The following is a 21,897-nucleotide window of genomic DNA, read 5'->3' as shown; positions in this document are numbered from 1 at the left end:
TCCGCCACAAGAGTGGCGTTGTCAGTAGCACTCAAATCCTCCTGAGTGCAGTTGCTTGGGCACTCAGGGCACGACATTAGGTGCTTCATCGACTGGGGAACAAATCCGCACCTGCACTCCATGTTTAAGCCATCCAAGAATGCGTCCGAAGTCTATTTAAAGACTTCCATGTTGTACTAAAATGACGATAGGGCTCGTAAAGCATTCGTTCTTTTTAGCCAAATGACTTCCACTGCTGGACAAAGGCCTCCCCCAAGGATTTCCACAACGACCGGTCCTGCGCTGCCCGCATCCAGGGTAACTTCCCGCGACATTCACCAGATCGTCGGTCCACCTAGTGGGAGACCTGCCACTGAAGTAAATTTTAGGACGTGCGTAGTTTAGTATTTAGCCTGCACTAATACCTACTAGTTTGTTGCGGCGCTTCTTCTCAGCACTTGCCAAATGTTGGTCTCGAAGCACTGGTAGGGTAAAAAGATTATGAGACATGTAGAGCCTCCTTAAGAGCAAAATGACGATTTGTAAGAACTATTTATTAGTCTAAACAAATAAAGAAATTTTGACTTTGACTTTGACTTTGACGATAGGGCAAGCTTAATTGTGACTATGTATCAGTATTGTCTGCAACAATTTAATACGAGTGAAATACCCATCTAAAATCACTGATGTCTTCGATTGCGTTATCTCTCTAAATAGATATCATCCATAACTCACAACAATACCATAAAGACTAATGATACCATAACAATAAGTCTAACAGCCGTGGTCAACTTTTACTCAATACCAGAATGACGTTACAACAATGATGATATTTCACGGTGATTTAACAGTGATCAAGTCAAGTGATCAGGTTGTTACGCACGTTAGATGATATGTAACTGCGGCGTAATGGATGACATAGAGTTGTTGGAGCTCAATGGTTACATTTGAAGTTCGTTTGTGATTAAGGAACCGAATGGGAAACTTGTATTTTAACTTCAGACACATAATTACAATAATATAATACAGTAGATAAAATTACATATTCCCAAATTTATTATCTAAGGCTGAGTTTGTTCACTTTAACCGTAACATAACAAACCGGTACTTTTTGTATGGAGTTTGACAGATTTTTGACGTGATAAAGTTGAAGTAAGATTGCGCAACTCAGCCTTAGAAAGATACGAGTAAAGTGAACTATTTTTTAAGCATCATAGTCGCTGGGACTAATTCAATTAAATAAATAAATGATAAGTAAGTTAAAGAAAGAAGGACAACCATAATAATTTATGAAAGCAATGAAACTTGGACCTTTAATATGTATTTCTATGCCTTTATAATTATTTCCTTAAAGAAAAACTTAGCTCAATATTGTCTATTTCCATTTTAATGGAATAATTTCCACTTCCACTGTTGATTAGACTATTAAACATAATATCATACTTAGATCGTAAATGATACTGTGCATTTCACAGACATGCTCAAGTGGTGGCGGCACGCTCCATCAGTGCTATAGATAATTTTCACTTTTCCTTCTTTGGATGTGAAGCGTACGAGTGCACTGTGTTTAATACTGTTTTGTTGTTTAATCGTATTTTACTAAGATAGTTTTTATCAATCGTTACATTTTAGAAACATACTTTCAGTGCGATATTTTTAATATACCTATTAATCGCCTTTGATACAGCAGAGCAAGCATAAAAATACTTGTGTTCTAGATCGAATTGATTGACGTTCCATGAGAAGTTAATAATCCTAACTTCACGTAGATAACAATTGAAAATTGTGTTATCAGAGATTCTTAAAAAAACCTATTTTTAGTGCACACGTAATTAAATAAGTTTTATGTTAGATACATTCTATTTATCAGTAGGTCATAGGTCCTCTTTATAGAGCGCTATGCTACAAAGGTCTGATGTGAAAAGGCGATAATGGTAGAGACATTACATAACGATTATCAAAAGCAGTCCTAAGCTCGTACACAACGTAATAGATAAGTCCTTTTCATGATTCATTTGTTACATAGAGCATTAGCAAATCTGATTGTGAAAGCAACTGGTTAGCTCTTAAAATTGATTTGGTCAATACAAAAATAGAAGTGCAATAGTCTGACACCCACGTTTCTATAAGATCAAAGGCACATTTAACTCATTGAAGTAATTTTGTGTTGTAATAATTTAAAGCACTCAGAGGCTTCATTTTTTTCCTTAGTCTGTGGAATATTGATTCCCGACAAGCTAAGGCTCGGTTGCACCACCATAATTTAGCTTTGACAAACGTCAAAAATCAGTCAAACTAAAAAAAAAAAAACACCGGTTATCGTTATAGTTGCTGTCAAAGTTAGGTAGTGCAACTCAGCCTAAGCACAGTTGGCCTTCAGTGTGCTCTGTCAGAGTTCGGTGAGCAAAAATCTTGATTATTTGTTACCGCAATCTCAAATGAACTGTTCTTTGGTTACTCTTCAAATTCTCGTTTACGGAAATGTCTGTACGATATACCTTAATGGTTTCATAGCATATGGGGTCATAGGTAATGACCAAATGATTGTGCAAATGGCTAAACCATTTATGCTTGAAGACAGAAAAATCGCTAATGACTTAACTTATTCGACCGCAAAGCTTTTTAAGCTATTAAGTAGGTACAAACAAGTTAGCGTTTAATTTTTGGTAGAATCCACTCTAATTACCGTTTACAATAGCGATTCCTTTATATTAAAAGCTAGCATATAATTTACTAAATGTGATTTTAAATGAAGTTGATAAATAAGATTTTAAGTAGGTACCTAATGAACTTTTTGAAATTTCATATTATTATCACTATGACTAGACCATAGCAACACTGTGTTAAAAATAGCTCATCTATGAAAACTACCGCACCTTACAACTTTCTTAATAAACAACAATGCGCGAGTCTTCACAGTTCTGCTGACCATGCCACTAGTGAGGCAGCCTTTCTCCCAAACATCCGCCTCGACGGGCATCGAACCGGACTACCATTTCACCCACAAGTCACCGGCGATGACACACGCCGTTATGTCATTGGAACTGGTGCAGGATGTGATATGTCATTGATGGAATATTACACACCCTGTATGAGTTAAATCTTTTTAGATTTTGATAAGCATTATGGTTACGGCTCAATTAGACGGATTGATCAAAATATAAATATAAAAATCTTATTTACCATCACATTCCTCTCATGCCACTAGTGAGGCAATAGGTGAGCAAATACCTACTTTGAAGACCATTAATGTAAATGTAAACTAAAGTCCATGGTTGTAATAGCGCAGTAACTAACTTAACAGTGGCAGATTTGTATTTTAGATCTTTATTCGTCAAAATCTTGGAGTTGTTAAGTTATACAGAAACTGCTCTCAGATAAAATCATCAATTCATTTAATAAATAAAATAAAAACCTTGTGCAGATCGGAGTTTCTAAAATACTTCGTGCGAATAATTACCTATTTCTTATCTCACCTTTGCATTATAATCAGTATCCAATATTGAGCAACACACAAAAACTGAATCATCCATACGAAATGAGCGCAATAACGGAAGGAACTGAATTAAACAGTGTTGCACTATCTTTTAATTAACCGATTGATTAATTAAGTAATTGGGTAACAACTACTACGTCAGCGTAATTGATTTAATAGATCTATTAATTTTTGTTTGTGTGTCTAGTTGTGAAATGATGGATGAGTCACAAATATTGATTAATTATCAGGAAAAACTTTACAGAAGAATTTAAAAGTAAATAAAAATAAACAGTAACAATAGCATTCCACGTGTCTTCAAGTATTTTATTGAAGCAATTTCATAGGAAAAATATTTGAAATGAAGGCTGAGTTGCACCATCTTACTTTAACTTTTGGTGCAATTCAACTTATGTGAAATATTTATTATTGATTTGACCCGTTGTTTCAAAACACTAGGCAACCTGCCAAAAATACCTGTCTAAAATTATTGAGGAAAGCCATTGTCTGACAAAGTTGAAAACGATTGAACAGTAGACTATTTACCACAACGTAAAGCTTGATTTCCAGAGAAGGATAAATGTGCAGGTACAGTCAAAAGTTGTGCCTAGAAAGCTGAAATTTCAAATATGTTATCGCTTAGAAAAGTGACTTTTGAAATTTAATCTGTTAGGGAGGACATGGGAGTTAAATTCTGCAAAGCCGTTTGACAACCGCTACATGGCTACATTCATAAGAAACTATACCTTTGTAACCCGTCAAATATTTCATATACCTAGTCTCTTATGTGTAGGCTTACCTTTACTGCATTCAGGTTGTGGTCACCTCATGGGCCATTTCCCCAACTTTGTCGTTCGTCAGCTGATTATTGTTTATGTAACTGCCTTCCTGGCTCTTGCACGCCACTGTTTATGTGTTACTAAACGCAGATTACTGTCGCAACGTTACTACTGGAATTATTATTTAAATTACGTGCTAACGGAGAGTCGGAACATTAATTTTAATAACTAAATAATGGTTGGAACATTGATGATGGGGTTGCTACAAAAGGTTGAATTAAAGCGGTTGGTTTGTTGTTAAAGTTGCAACAGCTTCTGGATTAGTCTGTCAACAAACTTTTTTAAACAGGGTAGGCACTAGGAAATGAAAATATTTAAATTTAAAGTTAGTAGCTCTTTTTGCAGTATATTTTAGCAATTTTTATGAAAGTAGATATACACGCTGTTACAACCTTAATAAAGGACAAAAGTCCCTAAATAAAAACAGATTATAAAAATCCTTAATAATAAAAGGCGTGATATACATTCTAAAGGAGACAAGATGTACGTCCCTAATCAAATTTCGAAAATGTACAAAACAGAATAAAAATTTAAGTAGGTTAGGTACCACTAATGAACTTGAGCGGTAAGAATATCAAAAAAGGTTGCCACATTTATCCAAAGCCTTGGCTTAAGTAGTACTTAATGACGAGTGAAACCTAAACGAAACAAACCTTCAGGTTTTATTTGCTCAGTTAGATGATCATTAGCACTAACTACTTCAGATGTGTCTGGAGACAGCCTTGAGTTACCACTTAACTGAATGATGCTTATAAAGCTTGATTAGTTATGAGTATAATAATAAGACCAAGGAAAGAGATTGTCTAAGTAGATTGTCTTACTCGAGTATCATTACTAGTGCCATCATTCCTACAGGTTGCGACAGAGCAAATAGATTAAAATGTAAAATTAAAACTAAAACAAGTAGATTTTTATTAAAATTGAGATGGTAGCTGTCCACGTATATTGTCGTATTTTGTTGAAATTTATACAAATTGACTAAGTATAAGTTAATAACCACATCACAATATGAGCCGAATTAACCCTTAAGCAAATTAAGCAATTGTTTAGGGCATCACGTCTGCCCCCAAAACAAACCAAAAAGAGCAATAACAAAAAATGATGAAACATAAAAACTATTTTCCGCGCGATCCATAAGATGCGTGCGTTTAGCAGAGTAAGCTTCTTTAGACCTCTTACTCGTACACTAAGGACATTTTACAAGATCAAAACAAATCTCCTAATAATAACAAAGCCACAGTAAGGTAAACACAGCATTGACTGCGTAGGCCGATATAGTCAGACTATACTTTATAGTCGAGCTCAAGTGAAATCTGGGTCAAATCGCCTTATATCCTGGCTGGTCACGCCCGCTCGGCATCACAAGGAAAACCCCGCACTTATGCAAAACTTTATCGTCGAATGACCAAGAATGAACTGTTAATGACTGTGAATGAGAATGAAATAAACTAATGCCAAAAGATCAAGTCCCTTTTACTTTGTTTGTTTAATTTTAAGGTAAAAAATAAATAAATAAGATCCCGTTTAACCTCGTAAGGTATTGAATTTTGCAAAATCCCGTCTTAGTGAGCACTTACAATCTAAAAAAATTATAATAAAAATAAACTTTTTAAAAACAAGCTTTTATTCTGAATTTCGAAAGTTTGTATCGCGCATGGAATTTATTCCTCTTTTTCTCTGTTTGCGCTACAAGCTTTCGAAATTCAGAATAAAAGCTTGTTTTTAAAAAAGTTTATTTTTATTATAATTTTATTTTACACTTTTTAGTTATTTCTTAATCTCAGGACCCTGGACATTATCTAACACTAAAGTGCTCGAAAAGACAAATCCAACGAACCCAAACTCGATGAGTTTCCGCCGTAATGTTTAGGAGTTCCTATGGCCACCTCCCGACTCCATCATCAGACCAGCTCAATGGTACCATAATATTGCATTGTCATCGTACTTACATAAGTATACCAAATTTCAGCTCAATCGGTTGAGGAGAACTGGTCTTAAATTCAGTTGCAAGATTTGTCCCACACATACTAACAAGTGAAGTCAATATAAAGCTTGTAAAAAGAAACCCTCATGCACTTGAGACTCCTAGCACTAGTAGTTTCTGAAATTTCGTGATGAGTGAGTCAGTCAATGAGTGATCTTTCGCTTTTATAGATATAGATTTAATAACATCTTTAAATTAAGTTAATGTTTTTCTTTTCCAGATCTCTCGCAGCCAACATGCGTGCTAGAATCAGACTTTGGGTTCAAAATAAACTGTGCCTTCAAAAAGTCTGGCCTCTTCAGGGTACGGAACCTTGGAGGACTCAAAGCACATGCCAGCTTAGGTAAGTTCTACCAAGTAATCGATACCTTTTTTATTTACGGTTATTCCCAGTCGCCCCCACCGGCGTCGCCCCCACTGGGGGCAACTGGGAATTCGTAAAAATAATGTCCCAGTTGCCCCCAGTATCATGAATCGGTATTATTATAGCCCATAATGTGGTAAGTGCGTCTTAAGCTTCAGTATGATCTCATTTTTAAAAGTTCACGTATTTTTGGAGCACTACAAAATAAAATGAGATCTCATTTAAATTACTTACAACTTTCTATTGCTCCTTATAACCAAAAATAATACCAGTAATAATTAATAATGCATATACCTAGTTGCTACTACCTATCGCTACTTTCTCTATAGATTTACATTCACCAAATTATAAAATTGCATTGGAAAGTTCAGTATAGAGGTTACTTAGCAAAATAAGTAGTCAGTTCGGATAGTATCAGGGTCGGACTGGTCATCAATCATCAATCGTTGGAAAGGCGACTGCCGGTCACATTTGCTGGTCAAGTAGGGCCAAAGTCACGATGCATGTCGTGGTCACTAACGTGTTACTAATATGACACACAGCGTGGTAACGATTGTCTTTAAAGATGGTGCTAATTTTTTTAACACAACGGGAAAGTATTTGGGTTTATCTCATCTCATCTGATAGTCTCCACACTCCACAGAGCGGGAGCACAAAACCTACAGAGGCAAAATGGAGGATTTGGTCTACATTCTACACTCCCCTCTAGTAACAGTAGTCTGGTTGTTATTTCGGTCGACTAGTCAAGTGCAACTTTTTAGTAGCAGTAGCTCGGTTGAAATATAGAACCGAACTACTACTGATACTTCTTTAGTAGCAACAGTTCGGTTTCTACTAGAGGCTCCACTATCACTGGCTGGACAAGTTGATGTTTACTAATATGTCGTCCCGCTTCACCCTTTATAACATCTACCGCAATAGTGGGAGTTGTCCTATTGTTCTCAGCTGGAACCACTCTTCAGTTTAAGCAGACTAAAGACCCGTTTGATTATTGTTATGCAAAATAACTAGACCAGCGCTTGAAATGTCTTTAAAACATTTTTGTGTATCACTTCCAGGGTTCAGCCTCGGTGATGAGCTGGGCTTCGAGCAGTCCCTCACAAACTTGGACCCCAGCAGACGGAGATCTGTCAGCGTCAGGAATGGAGCGCCACCAAATATCATCGACTCGTCACCGCGACCGGCGGCTAAGCAAGAGGTAGGAATCTGAAGTAACCCTTGGTCACCCCACAGACTGCATTTTGTCAGCCGATAGATTGATCAGTGTGCCTACCATGAGTTTACGTTAGGTGTGCTCGCTAGCGACTGCGTAAAAAAATGACATTTAAATGTATGACATATTGTGCAGCGCCCCTAGTGGCTACTTTCAAGAAATAAAATCTTCATAGAATTTTTTGACGTATTCGCTAGCGAGCTCACCTAACGTAAACTCATGGTAGGCACACAGTAGCCTTATTAGAGTAACAAAACTTCAACGACAACAAAACACTGAGTTGCGATCCTATCGAGTAATTTGACCCTTGTGAATACGGATTTAGAACTGTTTTTCAATGGGACGACTTCTAAACGTCAGCGAGATTTTGACTGTCAAAATACGTGAATCAGGCCACAGGCTGTTATTGGAAATGCGCACTTTACAGCTCTCTCATATGGTATCAGCCAATTCCGTCTATAAATTAGACCTAGTTAGCTGACCAAACTATCGGCCGATTAAATCCGTAGTCTTCGGGGACTCGCAGTTTATTTAGGGAATGCACTTCACCTCATTTTTGTAAATGCACATCGAAACTTATGACGAAATTACGACAGTCAATCCAAAAGTTTGCATACTCGTAAAATAAGATGCAGATTAGGTATAATGATAAATTACGCTCATTGTAGATATCCTTTTCTGTTAAATAATACATAATACTAAGATTCGTTGTAAACTACTATTTAACCCGTTTGTGTGCGAGGTCAGAAATCAATAGCTGTTATGTAGTTTACGCTAGTTTTTTTATTTATCTGAATGTGGGTGCAATGAGATCACTGATAATGTCAATGGTAATTTTGTCCCCTTGTTCAGCCACTTGTGAAACATACTGCGATTCGTTATAAGCTGTCAGGTTTCATTACAGCCTAATATTGTAGTCTGTCTAACTGAAACTCAAAGATCATAGAACTATGCATTTATGCAAATTATAGTGATTTTTCCTAAATCTCGCAAATCTTCGATATCAAGTATAGCCCGACAAACTCGTTGAAAACTTGAAACGTCCGGACTGGAAATCGTATATTAAATATTTATTGCAAGTCACAGGCAATAAACACCATTTTCTAATCTACCTACGCGGCTGTCTCAAAGTCGTAAACTGATTGAAAACGCAATTTTATTGCAATCCCTTATCCGACAAAAACTTGATGATTCATATTAATAAAATCACAGCAGATGAGTTTGAGTACCTAAGAAATAAATTGCTTATTAGTTTGACCATATTCTATGTTTCTTGATTCACCATTAGAAAAACAAGATTCCATTCTGTATAAGGTTTGAAGCGAGAAACAACACTTTTTCTTTAATATTCAATAACCTAGACTAGGTGAGATGAAATACCGTTATTTCTAGAAAGGGATGTGTGCTACCGTTATTCGGTTAAGCGTTTAATCGGACCAACTGGAGATTGTCCAATTAAACTGCAAATTGTTTATAGAAACACAACCGGATCCGATTCGAGACCAAACATATTTGGTTCAGTGGAACGGATCCATAACGGCAAAAAAGTTCGAACAAGCTTAGTGAACTACTAACATTCGTCGTGCATTGAAATAATGAAGGAAATTGCTAACGATATACCTATCCTGTTACAGAAACGCGGCAAGCAGAACAGAATAATGATGCGACCGATGGCGCCGGTAGCAGCGCGACCCAACCAAGCCGCGATGGATAAGCTCAGCTCTCTACACCAAAGGGTTTCCACCACAANAATCTGAAGTAACCCTTGGTCACCCCACAGACTGCATTTTGTCAGCCGATAGATTGATCAGTGTGCCTACCATGAGTTTACGTTAGGTGTGCTCGCTAGCGACTGCGTAAAAAAATGACATTTAAATGTATGACATATTGTGCAGCGCCCCTAGTGGCTACTTTCAAGAAATAAAATCTTCATAGAATTTTTTGACGTATTCGCTAGCGAGCTCACCTAACGTAAACTCATGGTAGGCACACAGTAGCCTTATTAGAGTAACAAAACTTCAACGACAACAAAACACTGAGTTGCGATCCTATCGAGTAATTTGACCCTTGTGAATACGGATTTAGAACTGTTTTTCAATGGGACGACTTCTAAACGTCAGCGAGATTTTGACTGTCAAAATACGTGAATCAGGCCACAGGCTGTTATTGGAAATGCGCACTTTACAGCTCTCTCATATGGTATCAGCCAATTCCGTCTATAAATTAGACCTAGTTAGCTGACCAAACTATCGGCCGATTAAATCCGTAGTCTTCGGGGACTCGCAGTTTATTTAGGGAATGCACTTCACCTCATTTTTGTAAATGCACATCGAAACTTATGACGAAATTACGACAGTCAATCCAAAAGTTTGCATACTCGTAAAATAAGATGCAGATTAGGTATAATGATAAATTACGCTCATTGTAGATATCCTTTTCTGTTAAATAATACATAATACTAAGATTCGTTGTAAACTACTATTTAACCCGTTTGTGTGCGAGGTCAGAAATCAATAGCTGTTATGTAGTTTACGCTAGTTTTTTTATTTATCTGAATGTGGGTGCAATGAGATCACTGATAATGTCAATGGTAATTTTGTCCCCTTGTTCAGCCACTTGTGAAACATACTGCGATTCGTTATAAGCTGTCAGGTTTCATTACAGCCTAATATTGTAGTCTGTCTAACTGAAACTCAAAGATCATAGAACTATGCATTTATGCAAATTATAGTGATTTTTCCTAAATCTCGCAAATCTTCGATATCAAGTATAGCCCGACAAACTCGTTGAAAACTTGAAACGTCCGGACTGGAAATCGTATATTAAATATTTATTGCAAGTCACAGGCAATAAACACCATTTTCTAATCTACCTACGCGGCTGTCTCAAAGTCGTAAACTGATTGAAAACGCAATTTTATTGCAATCCCTTATCCGACAAAAACTTGATGATTCATATTAATAAAATCACAGCAGATGAGTTTGAGTACCTAAGAAATAAATTGCTTATTAGTTTGACCATATTCTATGTTTCTTGATTCACCATTAGAAAAACAAGATTCCATTCTGTATAAGGTTTGAAGCGAGAAACAACACTTTTTCTTTAATATTCAATAACCTAGACTAGGTGAGATGAAATACCGTTATTTCTAAAAAGGGATGTGTGCTACCGTTATTCGGTTAAGCGTTTAATCGGACCAACTGGAGATTGTCCAATTAAACTGCAAATTGTTTATAGAAACACAACCGGATCCGATTCGAGACCAAACATATTTGGTTCAGTGGAACGGATCCATAACGGCAAAAAAGTTCGAACAAGCTTAGTGAACTACTAACATTCGTCGTGCATTGAAATAATGAAGGAAATTGCTAACGATATACCTATCCTGTTACAGAAACGCGGCAAGCAGAACAGAATAATGATGCGACCGATGGCGCCGGTAGCAGCGCGACCCAACCAAGCCGCGATGGATAAGCTCAGCTCTCTACACCAAAGGGTTTCCACCACAATGCAGCCCATCGTCGTCCAAAGCACAGCTGACACTTCAAACCACCCACGAGCTAGTCCAACTGTGACCATGGCCAAACCCATGCCCATGGGAGTACCACCTTTCAAGCCCCTCCCGCCAAAAGAAGAAACTCTGAAGGTCGTCCCAATATCATCGACGAAGACCACCTACACGCCGCTACAGGTCCCGCAGGCCAAAGGCCCCGGCCTCGCGTACCAAAGTGAGAATTACCCTCAATCATCACACAACCACGTCTCAAAAATGGTTTCACAAATGACTGCAGTACAATACGCGCCACTAATCAGAATAACACCGAGCCCCGTCATAGTGAACACGCCCAAGCTCTACCAAATGCCCACTACAATTAACCCATTCATTCCCATGCCTATTGCCGCTCCGCCCACACAAGCTATATCTATCATACCCGCACCAACATTCAAAGACCCCATACACGTTCCGTCACAGTTCGTTCCGCCTCAAAATTCTTTCCAAAAGCCCAATCCTGTTTCTAACTTTCTAGATCCAGTTCCTCAGCAAGTGCATCAGTTGGCGAACATGTATCCGGCTTACAATACGAAGAAGATTGACGATTATAATTCTATCACTGGTTACGGTGATGACACGACGTTGAAATTTAACAAAGATGATATAAATGCGAAGATAGTAGAGATAGCGAAAGCAGGGAACATATCAATGGAAGCAGTGGAGGCTGCGATAGCACTAAGGCAGCAGCAGCTGTTGAACAAGTACGCGAACCTGCCGATGCCTACGACGACCACGACGACTACCACGACGACGACCACGACGGAGGAGCCGCTCATCTTCCAGCCGCAGCCGGAGCCAGAGATCCTCGTGGCTACTCCGCAGAAACCAAAGAGGTATTGTTAAAAGTTTCAAATAAAGCATTAAGAATTACAAGCCAAATACTTGTAGATCTACGATGTGCAGTTTTGCAAAGGTTTTATTTACCTTAATTGTATAGTTGTGCTGGTAATATTACTGCCGTCAAGCGCTAGTTTCCCTTGTCTTTGATAATACAACCATTAATTGCATAATCGTTCTATGTCACTAAATGAATAGGCACTTACAGGGCAGATATGTACCATCTTAGACTGCATCTCACTTAACACCAGGTGCGATTGCGGTCAAATACCTGCCTTGTCTAGCATAAAAAAAATATATCTGAGGACGACATGAGTATGAGACAAGTAATTTGGATTTGTGTAAATCAGTGTTCTGTTGCTGATGATTTTAATTCATAAATAGGTTTAGATTTTTTGAAAAAGAAAAGGTTTAAAAACAAATCAGTATTCCTTGACAGATATTATGAAAGTTCTACACTACACTAATCCCAATTTACATTCTAGAAACCCAACAGTGGGCAAAGTGATGAACGCGCCCAGAGAATACTACCCGGTGGGCTATGAGAAGAATTTCGACGACCACTTCCAGTCCAAGGTGGACTTGCCTGATACTGACTTCCACTGTGGGGACCAGAAGTACTTCCCCGGACTGTATGGAGACGAGACCCTGGGTTGTATGGTAAGTTAAAGAGTGTTTAAAATGTTAATTCATTTAGGTAATTGTTTGGTTTAGTACCTTTGCTTATAAAGTATGGGCTATGATTTTAGTATAATTTATTTTTTGAATTTTTAAAAATATGTTTAATCCCTTGTTTATCCTAGGAAATTATCTTACGTGATTGAATGTTATTCAATTTTAATTGAAAGCTTACCTACTGCAACAGTACCTACGTGGTTATCGTGGTGCTTTCTGCCGCAAAGTTTCCAAAAATTTCAAATACCCTGTTATCTCTGTGTATCTGTATTCTTTTAAACTAGCTCTAATTAAGAATGAACTATTTTCCAGGTGTTCCACGTCTGCGCACTAACCGACGACGGCCTAGTCATGAAGTCTTTCCTATGCCCTGAATCGACACTCTTCGACCAGACCATCCTAAAATGCAACTGGTGGTTCTACGTGGACTGCAAGAATACCCGCAAGCTTTATGACACCAACATCCCAGTTTCCAAGAGCTACCAGCTCATGAAGGCGTTGACTTTCTTCTCGTCGTACAAGAAGGAGATGGAAGACGGTGAGCTATTGTTCATTTGCTTCTGGTAAATTTAGAGAGGGTCATGGTACTGCATAGTACGCAGAACTGACGGCCGATGGGGCAGCAAGGTTCTGGAATGGAGGCCGCGTACCAAAAAACGCAGCGTGAGACGTCCATCTACAAGGTGGACCGACGACATCGTAAAGGTAGCAGGGAAGCGCTGGATGCAGGCCGCTACCAATCGATCAACGTGGAAAGCATTAGGGGAGGCCTATGTTCAGCAGTGGACGTCCTATGGCTGAAATGATGATGATGGTGATGATGGTACAGCAGAGAGACTTTAGGACTTTAGGCCGTGATGATGATGTAATGGAATCTTCTTTATCAAAACTTTTTTGCCTTAGTAATAAAACGTCTTCTAAATCATGATTTACCTAGTAGAACAAGTGTTAAAAACCTATCCTTCAGAAATCAGTGTAGCCTAGTATGTTATACCTAAATTATTCACAACTTTATCACACACAAATACCAAATAGGCAAAACTTAATAAACATTGTTAAACAAATAAAATAAAATGATATTTCTCCTAGTCAATAATTAAGCCAAAGGAATTCATCTGATGATGTTATTAATTTGAAACATTGAGTTATAATTGATTTGAAATTTGTTTCTAACATTGCAGGTCAGCCAACCAACCCTGAAGACGTTGAAGGCATCAAGGATGCTATCACTATTTTAGAAAACCAAGACAAGCCGGCAGAGCAGTATGCAGGATCCGATGGTGTTCAAGTAGTCACTCCTGTACCCACCATTGATGAAAGGAATAACCATAAAGCAGACTCTTCAGAAAATCATCCTGTTTATAGAGCAACAAGGAACTACAATGGTTCCAATAATACCAGAAATAATCCCACAAAACCCAAGTCCAGTCAAGAAGATACAAGCTCAGAATTTAAACTTATTACAGTCAACGCTGATATCAATTTCGCTAAAAATCAAAGCAGTTCCGGACAAAGACGAAAAACGACTTCATCCGACTCATCAGAGAGAAAACATCGAAGACGAATGGTGCTCAAGAATACGCCTACTTCTACTACTCCTATCCCTAGTACATCATCCACCACTACCACTACTACTACAACCAGTAAACCAATAGAACCAAGCAAATCCCCAATAGTTGAAATTATAAAACAAGAGATACAGCCAATAGAAGCTTTCACTGCTGCTGAAGCAAGACCACACCAACTAACAGATGAACTTGAAACCCCATTTCAAGTTGATTCAGCATTCCTCAGAGAAGCGGAAAAGGCTCCACCAGTCAGAAGATTTTATAGATCAAGTGCTGAGAAAGAGAGCAAAGAAGTTGCTTATGTAAACAACGAAAAAATCCAAATTGTGAGGCCAACGTCCACAGCCAGACTTGTCGGCAACTTCCAAACTCCAACAGCAGTCATAGCTAAGCTAGATGAAGCTATTCTAGGAAAACCTTACAGTAATAGATACAAAAAAGAACTCGTCACTATAGTGACTCCCCAAAACCACGAGAGCTATCAAATTCCCAAAGACCAAACATAGCCTGAAACTTTTTCTTAGTCAATAACTAAATTTAAGTGTCATAACCTCTTGTTAACTTATTTATTTCGTACGTAATAGGATACGTATGCGCTCAATGTTATTATTGTTAGACTAGCGGAATCAGTCAAGTGATATTACGGTGTATGTCTTAGTGTAGAAATAAAAATTGTTTCCTAATTTTGAGCAATTTCATTTATTACATCACACGAAATTTTACATAAATCACCATTGACCTTAGATAACGAAACTAGACGGTCACTTTTTGGACTTCATGAAACAGTGGAGGAATTTCTCGCAGAGTAGTGGACCGATGACGATGAAGCCGGCGGCTGTAATGGCAGTTGCAAAGCTCATGCAAATCATCTTCTAGAATATTCTTTGACTTGTCCCAAAGAATCTACTGCCGTATTTATTGGCAGTGGTCGTTAAAGGTTCCTTATCATTTTCCGCACGTTCGTTGGACGCAGCAACCCTCGTCGTCCTCTTTGCCGGAGAGGTACTGCCTGCCCAAGCTCAGGCAGATAAACACAGCCGCCGCTCCCAATATCCCGATGAAAGATATGTAAACCATACGTTCATCATCAATTTACTGCTCCTGAAACAATAGAAATTATCACTGAAAACTAGATAGTTAACTTTTAATTACTGAAACAAATTGGAATGAAATAAAAGTTAAGTTTACCCTAACCTAGTGAATTGGGAAAAACCAACGAAGTCTTGTGGGTTTGAGTTTAAGCTAGGTGTTAAATAAAAGCACTTTAATAGTTGTAATGATTCGATATTTATTAAATTTTAAATGATTGGTAAAGTGTTTATATTACCTACTTCTTGCTTTTCATCAAACATTTTAACCATTTTTCACAAATCAAAGGGCCTAAAGCAATCAAACCTACAGCGGCGACAGCGGTGGCACAAGTCATGCAAATCATTTTGAAATACAAAATGCGATGCAAATGGTGATATAAAAACTTTAGAATGCTTGATTTTTGATGTGGCCAAGAAATTTGGTTTACAAAATAAAAATACGTCTCAAAAATGTATTAGAACTTAAGAAAAAAAATTAAATTTGTAAATTCTTAAAGTTTAGTAAGGGATTCCACAGTCTGGACAAATAGGTACAGGAGGGCAGGAACACTTGCGCTGGAGCAGAGTTTGAGCACAAAATGGCACACAAATCACCAACGCGGCGGCGCTGAATAGACTCAGCAGTGATATACAAATCATAAGATACCAACTCCCACCTGCAACAACAGAAACTTCTGGTAAAATGAAAATATTTCAAAATTAACAAATTAGTAATTGGGATAACTTAACGTTTTAGGAATCATCCTTATCTCTATCGACACTTTAAATGAACGAAAACGGACCCCGAATGTAAAGTTTGACAAAAATGAAACTCTGAATGCTAGTATCTAATATCTTGTATTAAAAGAATTCCAAAAACAAATCTTACAATTTGTCAACGCTTCTTTTTCTTTCCTTGATTAATACAGCATATCATTCTCTCACATAATACGGGTCCGCAAATGATCACACAAAACAAAGCTACTGCAGAACAACAACTCATGCAAATCATTCTGGATACGTCATTTAGATTGTTTTGGAAAATGTATCACTCACAGTTAAATGTAACATTTCACATGAGTATTCCGAGAATCTTACAGTTCAATAAGTAAGCCCGCAATCTGGACAAATCGGTGTAGATGGGCATAAACACTTAGACTTCAACAATCTAGAAGTGCAAATAGGCACGCAGATAAACAACGCTGCACCAGTGACTATGCCCAGTAGCAAATTGCAGAACATAGGCTCTGAAACAAAAACCGAAGTAGAATTGGAAAACAATAACTGATCGAATAATCACAATAAAGACATAATAACAGAAAGGGCTTATCTGTACACAGTTGAAAATGCCACTGACTCAATGTTTTGCACTAATAATTTCTTAACCATAAAAAAATTGTATTGAGGTTCGTATGTTGTGGAGAAAATCAACAATTTTACGTCTAAAGAATTCTTGATCTACAAGCAAGATGACATTTGGTACATACATTTACTTTCAACTCCTATTTGTCCAGATTTCGTGCTTCGCGCAATCTCTAATCTATACGCCGAAAGACAATCCCGAGATCAAGATTATCCTAGCGCAATTCCACAATAATTTAACAGTCATATTGTTTTTGCGAGAAATTAATTTGAGAAACGTATCCACACACACCAAAATTTTTATCTTTCTTCTAAATTTGAAATTATGTCATCGTTCATGTCAGTGAGTTGACAGATCTCTATGGAAGAAAAAAGAGGTTTGGCTTCATCATAATCCTCGAAGTAAAAAGTTTACACATACGAAAAAACTTTTATGAACAGAAAGTAGAAGCACGGTAGGAGAAAGTTTATGCAGCCTCCAAAAATTGTAGTTTAACGTGTTTTTATGACGTCTAAACACAATAGGTACNAACCTTCGTTTTCCACAGTGGCCTCTCGAAGGGAACGCACATGAATATTCAATGTAAGGGATTTCCTAAAAGGGGTTAGTCTCTAAGTACAAACAGTAAAGGTAGGCAGGTAAATAACTGAAAGGAGCAAGAAGGTACTCTAACAGATCCTTGCAAATAAATAATCTAATTAGAGGCAAAAATTACTGAAGAAGAACACGAAAGGCAATCTTAGAAGTGTCCTGATTTACTTTAATTATTACTAATTTACTAAATTAGTTTCTTACTCGTCTTCAAATAGCTATTACCTTGATGGGACTTGGTGTCTATCAAAGTGAAAGCATCAAGAACTGAGAAATAAAACATTTATTAAAACCTCTTAAACATACACGACGACAACAATTTATTCAGTTGATTTTTTCGGACAGCAAGGACTCTTGCAGGTTGATAAGGTGTTTTCTGGCTTGCTCGTATCGCAGCACTTTTTGAAAGGCCAGTACGTGTCTAGGAGTATGGGGGCACAGGAAACACATCCTGCTGCTATGAGGGCCGTCATGCATGTCATGCAGATTATCATAGCTGGGTTACTTCTTGAGGCACTTGACGAATTTGTGCATTTCAAATTGCCTGTAGCAGACGGGCACGCACGCCAAGATCGTAGCTGAGGCGATCAGGGCGTACAGTGAGAGGCAAATCATCTTTTACAAAGTTCGAGGGCGGTGAGCCACCTTGATATCGGGTCTTGACTGGTAATGACAGCAGCAGAGCTGCCTCTGGGTGTATCTGGAAACAACAAGTAGACGCTTAGACCTGAGGTGACCGATGAACTTGTCGAAAGTCAACCTATTTTCTATGTCCACAAAAGATTTCGACGATGCACTAATAAGGTAAACTAAACGGTGAACTACTGCTCTGCGCTGAAAGGAGTTTTAAATTATACTTGAAGTTTAGCGCTAAAAATTAATATTATGATTCTAACCTATTTTACACTGGGGAGAGTTATGTAGTCTGAGACACTGAATTAGTACTTTTTAAATTATACTTGAAGTTTAGCGCTAAAAATTAATATTATGATTCTAACCTATTTTACACTGGGGAGAGTTATGTAGTCTGAGACACTGAATTAGTACTAGGAAATATGATTTTTAAGTAAGCAATTACTAAGCTTTATTAAATTCAAACCAGACTGGAATACTGACCTGTTTTACAGACTCTGTACAATGACAGCCACCAATCCTATGTGCTTTCCTTACGAGGCGTGCCCCGATACCTCACCAAGAAAGAAAGTTACACAGGGAGTATAAAGGCATGCATAATTTCGGTAATTTGTCCTCAGTTTCCTAAACTCATGTTTTTTTGCATAAAACACACAACTTGGCAAGATTTTACAAATGACACTGTCATTATTTGAATGAATTATTCTTTTTGAAATCTGAAAAAAATCTCGGCCAGCATCAAGTCAAGCTCACGATTTTCTAGAAAGAAAATATTTGTATGGTGTCAATAAATTAGATATGCTTATCGTTTTACAGTTCAAATATAATATTAAATTAATTAATCAATAAAAAAATATTTGATAACATTCTTCTATAATCACAACCTGACAAGAGAGGTTTTCTAATTTAGAACTATCAATGATGATCTCTGTCAATCTGACAAACCATCTGATCGTGATTTGTTTGTGTCGATCCTGAGCAAAATTTTTTATCCACCATTCTTTAAAAGTGAAAATCTATGTAGTCTTTTAGTTTTTAGTGGGCAATTTCGCATTGCCGTGTTAGTTGCAGTTGTATTTTAGGTAGTATAAAGTGCGTATAAATGAGACTTTTGGTTTTGGTGTTGCTGACGTTTTGGGGGGTGACAGTTTGGGGTTTTCCGGAGAGGAGGGCGGCGGAGAAGTTACAGCTGCCTCAATTGCAGCAGTTACAGTTGGAGAAGAAGGAGAATAAAGTGCGGGAGACGCCGCGAGACTGCAAAGGGAAGTGTGCGACGAGTATAGCGCAGAAAGCTGCTGCAGAAGCTAAGGCAGCTCAGGCTGCTCAGAACGCTGCTGGTGCTCAGGCAGCGCATATGGTTAGCAAGCTATTGTTTATGTCTTGTCTTGAACGGCAAAATTCAGCACAGTATTTACTATTTACTTCTGTCAGTGTTGAATAATAGGTACAAGAGATTTTTATACTTTTATTAACTAAGAAAGGAGTATGAAATAAGTTCATCACGAATCATAAATACTATGCGTTATGTATAGTGTAAAAGGCTTCCTTGTACTGATAGCATGAAGGCTTGTTTTATAAACTCAAAAGAGATGTGGAAGTTTTGATTTGTGATGGGTCCTTAATTCGTTCTTGCTGTAATCGTGCTCCTACTAAAATATAAAATCACAATTTACTATTTCATTGACAGTTAAGTTAAAGTTATTTAAATTCAACAGGTAAAAACTCAACTAGCCGAGAAAGCGCTTCAAGCAGCAAAAGCAGCTGAAGCAGCACTTGCTGGAAAACAAGCGGTGGTAGAACAACTGCAGCAAGAAGTGAAGGAGGCTGAAGCTGTGGTCGCTGAGAATACAGCGGCAGTGCATCAACAACAAAGCACTGTCAATGCGGCTGTAGCAGCTGCACAGCAAGCCACAGCACAGGTAAAAATATAAGTTATTATTGTAATCCTAGAAAATTGACTCTTGAGACTTTACGCCCATATTCACAAACATTACTATGAGGTCTCACAGTGCGCGTGTACGCACTGGATGACAGACTAACCAATCACAGAGCTTTATTCAACGCTGTGCGTTCGTTTTACTGCTTCACTTAAGCAAGCATCGTTTGTGAATACGGGCGTTAGTCTTCAGTTTTCTCATTTTGAGCTTAACAAATTCAATGCTCTGTCACATTCAGATCTTTCTTAATGTGAATCTTGATTTAATTGTAGTCTTATAGAAATATGCTTTAGTATCTATCTAACTTTAGTATCTATCTAACTTTAGTATCTATCTAACTTTAGTATACATTGTAGTAGTTTCAAACTTGAATAACGTATCTTCTTATTCATGCTAAGTGTCCAAGCAGTAAGATTTAATATTATCGTTTCATTCTCCATAGTTCTTACGTATTGTCATAATTGTCTCGATACGAGTATCTTTTTATAATGTGGTTACGAAGATTTAAATTCACATAAAGACTTAGACTGCATTGTTCAAACGAACTTTATTAAGTACGATAACAAAACATGATGAATGCACTCTGTCAGGAAATTAAGTACGCAGCAATTTTTATATCACAGTTTTAATCTGTCTATTGTGACCTAACTGAAAGCGGGCTTAACACCTACGTTTTTCTTCAGAGTTATAAAGGACTACATTAATGTAGTTAGTTCAAATGGGTTCCATTCATCTTGTGTTTGTATTCAAGTCATTATTCTTCAACAATTTCTACCGGGCTGCACAGAAACAAGAAATCAAAGTTTTACGAAGTTTTGCAATGGCCATATCGATGCGGTTACTACCACAAGTTGTTTTGATTAGATGCACTTGTCAAAATTGTTGTCAATGGTAGTAATTGTTGAAGAGCCTCTTCTTCTATCGGGAACACTTCGTAAAGCTTTGTTTTTTCTTTGTTTCAAGGACTTCGATCCACAAGAATTGATGATTGAAGCAATCTAAGAAAAAAGGGAGAATGATTTGCATGACACTATACACGTTCATACTAGCCGCAGGACTGCTGTCCTGTGCTCCAGTTTGTATGAAGGCAATATCAGGAAAATTATCATGTTTCTGTTCTGGCAAAAGAAAATAAATAGTGTTAATTTATTATTTTGAATGGTGGATAAATACAGTGTAACGTCAAAAATGTTGTGATTTAATAAAGTCATTAATTAATTGCCACTTTTGATGTTTATTTTTGCTTCCAAAAGTAAGATACTTAGGTGTACACATACTTGCAATAGGTAACGATGTGATTGATATTGTTATTCCAGCATAAACTGATGATGCAAGCGACCCAGCTTGCGGCACAGTTGGAGAAATCTGCACATTGCGTTCTGGAGAAGACGAAGTTTGGTCTGCAGGAGAAGTGTCACAACTTATCGGAGGCTAGAGCTCGGCTGGCGCATCTACAGCACAAGCTACAATGCGCCTGCGCCGAATGTTCTGCCACGAAGCAAGCGGCGCATTGTGCCTGCGAAGCCGCCAGGGCAGCCTGCGGTAATGCACGGAGAAAGAAACACATCTCTGACCAAAAAGAACTCGCTCCCAAAGAATCTAAGAATGGACGATGATGATCTAGACTAACATAAGTGATTGAGATCACAACTACGTTTCTGTGTCAAGTTCTCTGGTAAGATTTGCGATTTATTTTATGTACAACCAACAAACCCATATCCCAGGACGATTTAGATGTCACGTGTAACAGAATGAGTGGATAGGACGTCAGGAATTTTAGATTAACTTGATTTACTTAGTTTTGTAATTACATGTG

General features: G+C 37.7%; 2 protein-coding genes and 1 long non-coding RNA gene across 4 annotated transcripts in view; 2 read left to right on the top strand and 1 right to left on the bottom strand.

Annotated features, from left to right (window-relative positions):
* The window catches only part of mtg (mind the gap), a 71,734-nt gene extending 56,563 nt beyond the window's left edge, over positions 1–15,171 (top strand). The window contains exons 2-9 of one of the 2 annotated variants that reach the window (XM_028302163.1): positions 6,498–6,620; positions 7,700–7,839; positions 9,489–9,590; positions 11,351–11,582; positions 11,883–12,240; positions 12,730–12,904; positions 13,232–13,457; positions 14,101–15,171. In XM_028302163.1, the coding sequence (XP_028157964.1) occupies positions 6,498–6,620; positions 7,700–7,839; positions 9,489–9,590; positions 11,351–11,582; positions 11,883–12,240; positions 12,730–12,904; positions 13,232–13,457; positions 14,101–14,993 (2,249 nt within the window). In that variant the 3' untranslated portion in view covers positions 14,994–15,171. Of the gene's footprint in view, positions 1–6,497; positions 6,621–7,699; positions 7,840–9,488; positions 9,591–11,350; positions 12,241–12,729; positions 12,905–13,231; positions 13,458–14,100 lie in introns of both variants that reach the window. The other variant, XM_028302162.1, reaches the window with a different exon arrangement.
* On the bottom strand, positions 15,066–17,240 carry LOC114351104 (uncharacterized). Its single transcript, XR_003655758.1, has 2 exons — positions 17,045–17,240; positions 15,066–15,588 (listed from the first exon to the last, which is right to left on the bottom strand). It is a non-coding gene; the product is annotated as an uncharacterized LOC114351104 (long non-coding RNA).
* A 1,864-nt stretch (positions 17,241–19,104) lies between these two features.
* Positions 19,105–21,856, top strand: LOC114351108 (tol-Pal system protein TolA). Its single transcript, XM_028302172.1, has 3 exons — positions 19,105–19,501; positions 19,860–20,063; positions 21,398–21,856. The coding sequence occupies exons 1-3, from the start codon at positions 19,247–19,249 to the stop codon at positions 21,695–21,697; spliced, it is 759 nt and encodes a 252-aa protein (XP_028157973.1). The 5' UTR covers positions 19,105–19,246; the 3' UTR covers positions 21,698–21,856.
* The last annotated feature ends 41 nt before the right edge of the window (positions 21,857–21,897 follow it).

This window comes from Ostrinia furnacalis, unplaced genomic scaffold, assembly GCF_004193835.3.
Source record: "Ostrinia furnacalis isolate ACB-3 unplaced genomic scaffold, ASM419383v2 OfSCF1084, whole genome shotgun sequence".
In the NCBI taxonomy this organism is placed as follows: Eukaryota; Metazoa; Arthropoda; class Insecta; order Lepidoptera; family Crambidae; genus Ostrinia; species Ostrinia furnacalis.
Note: the sequence above shows the minus strand (reverse complement) of the source record. Positions and strands in the feature narration are given on the sequence as shown.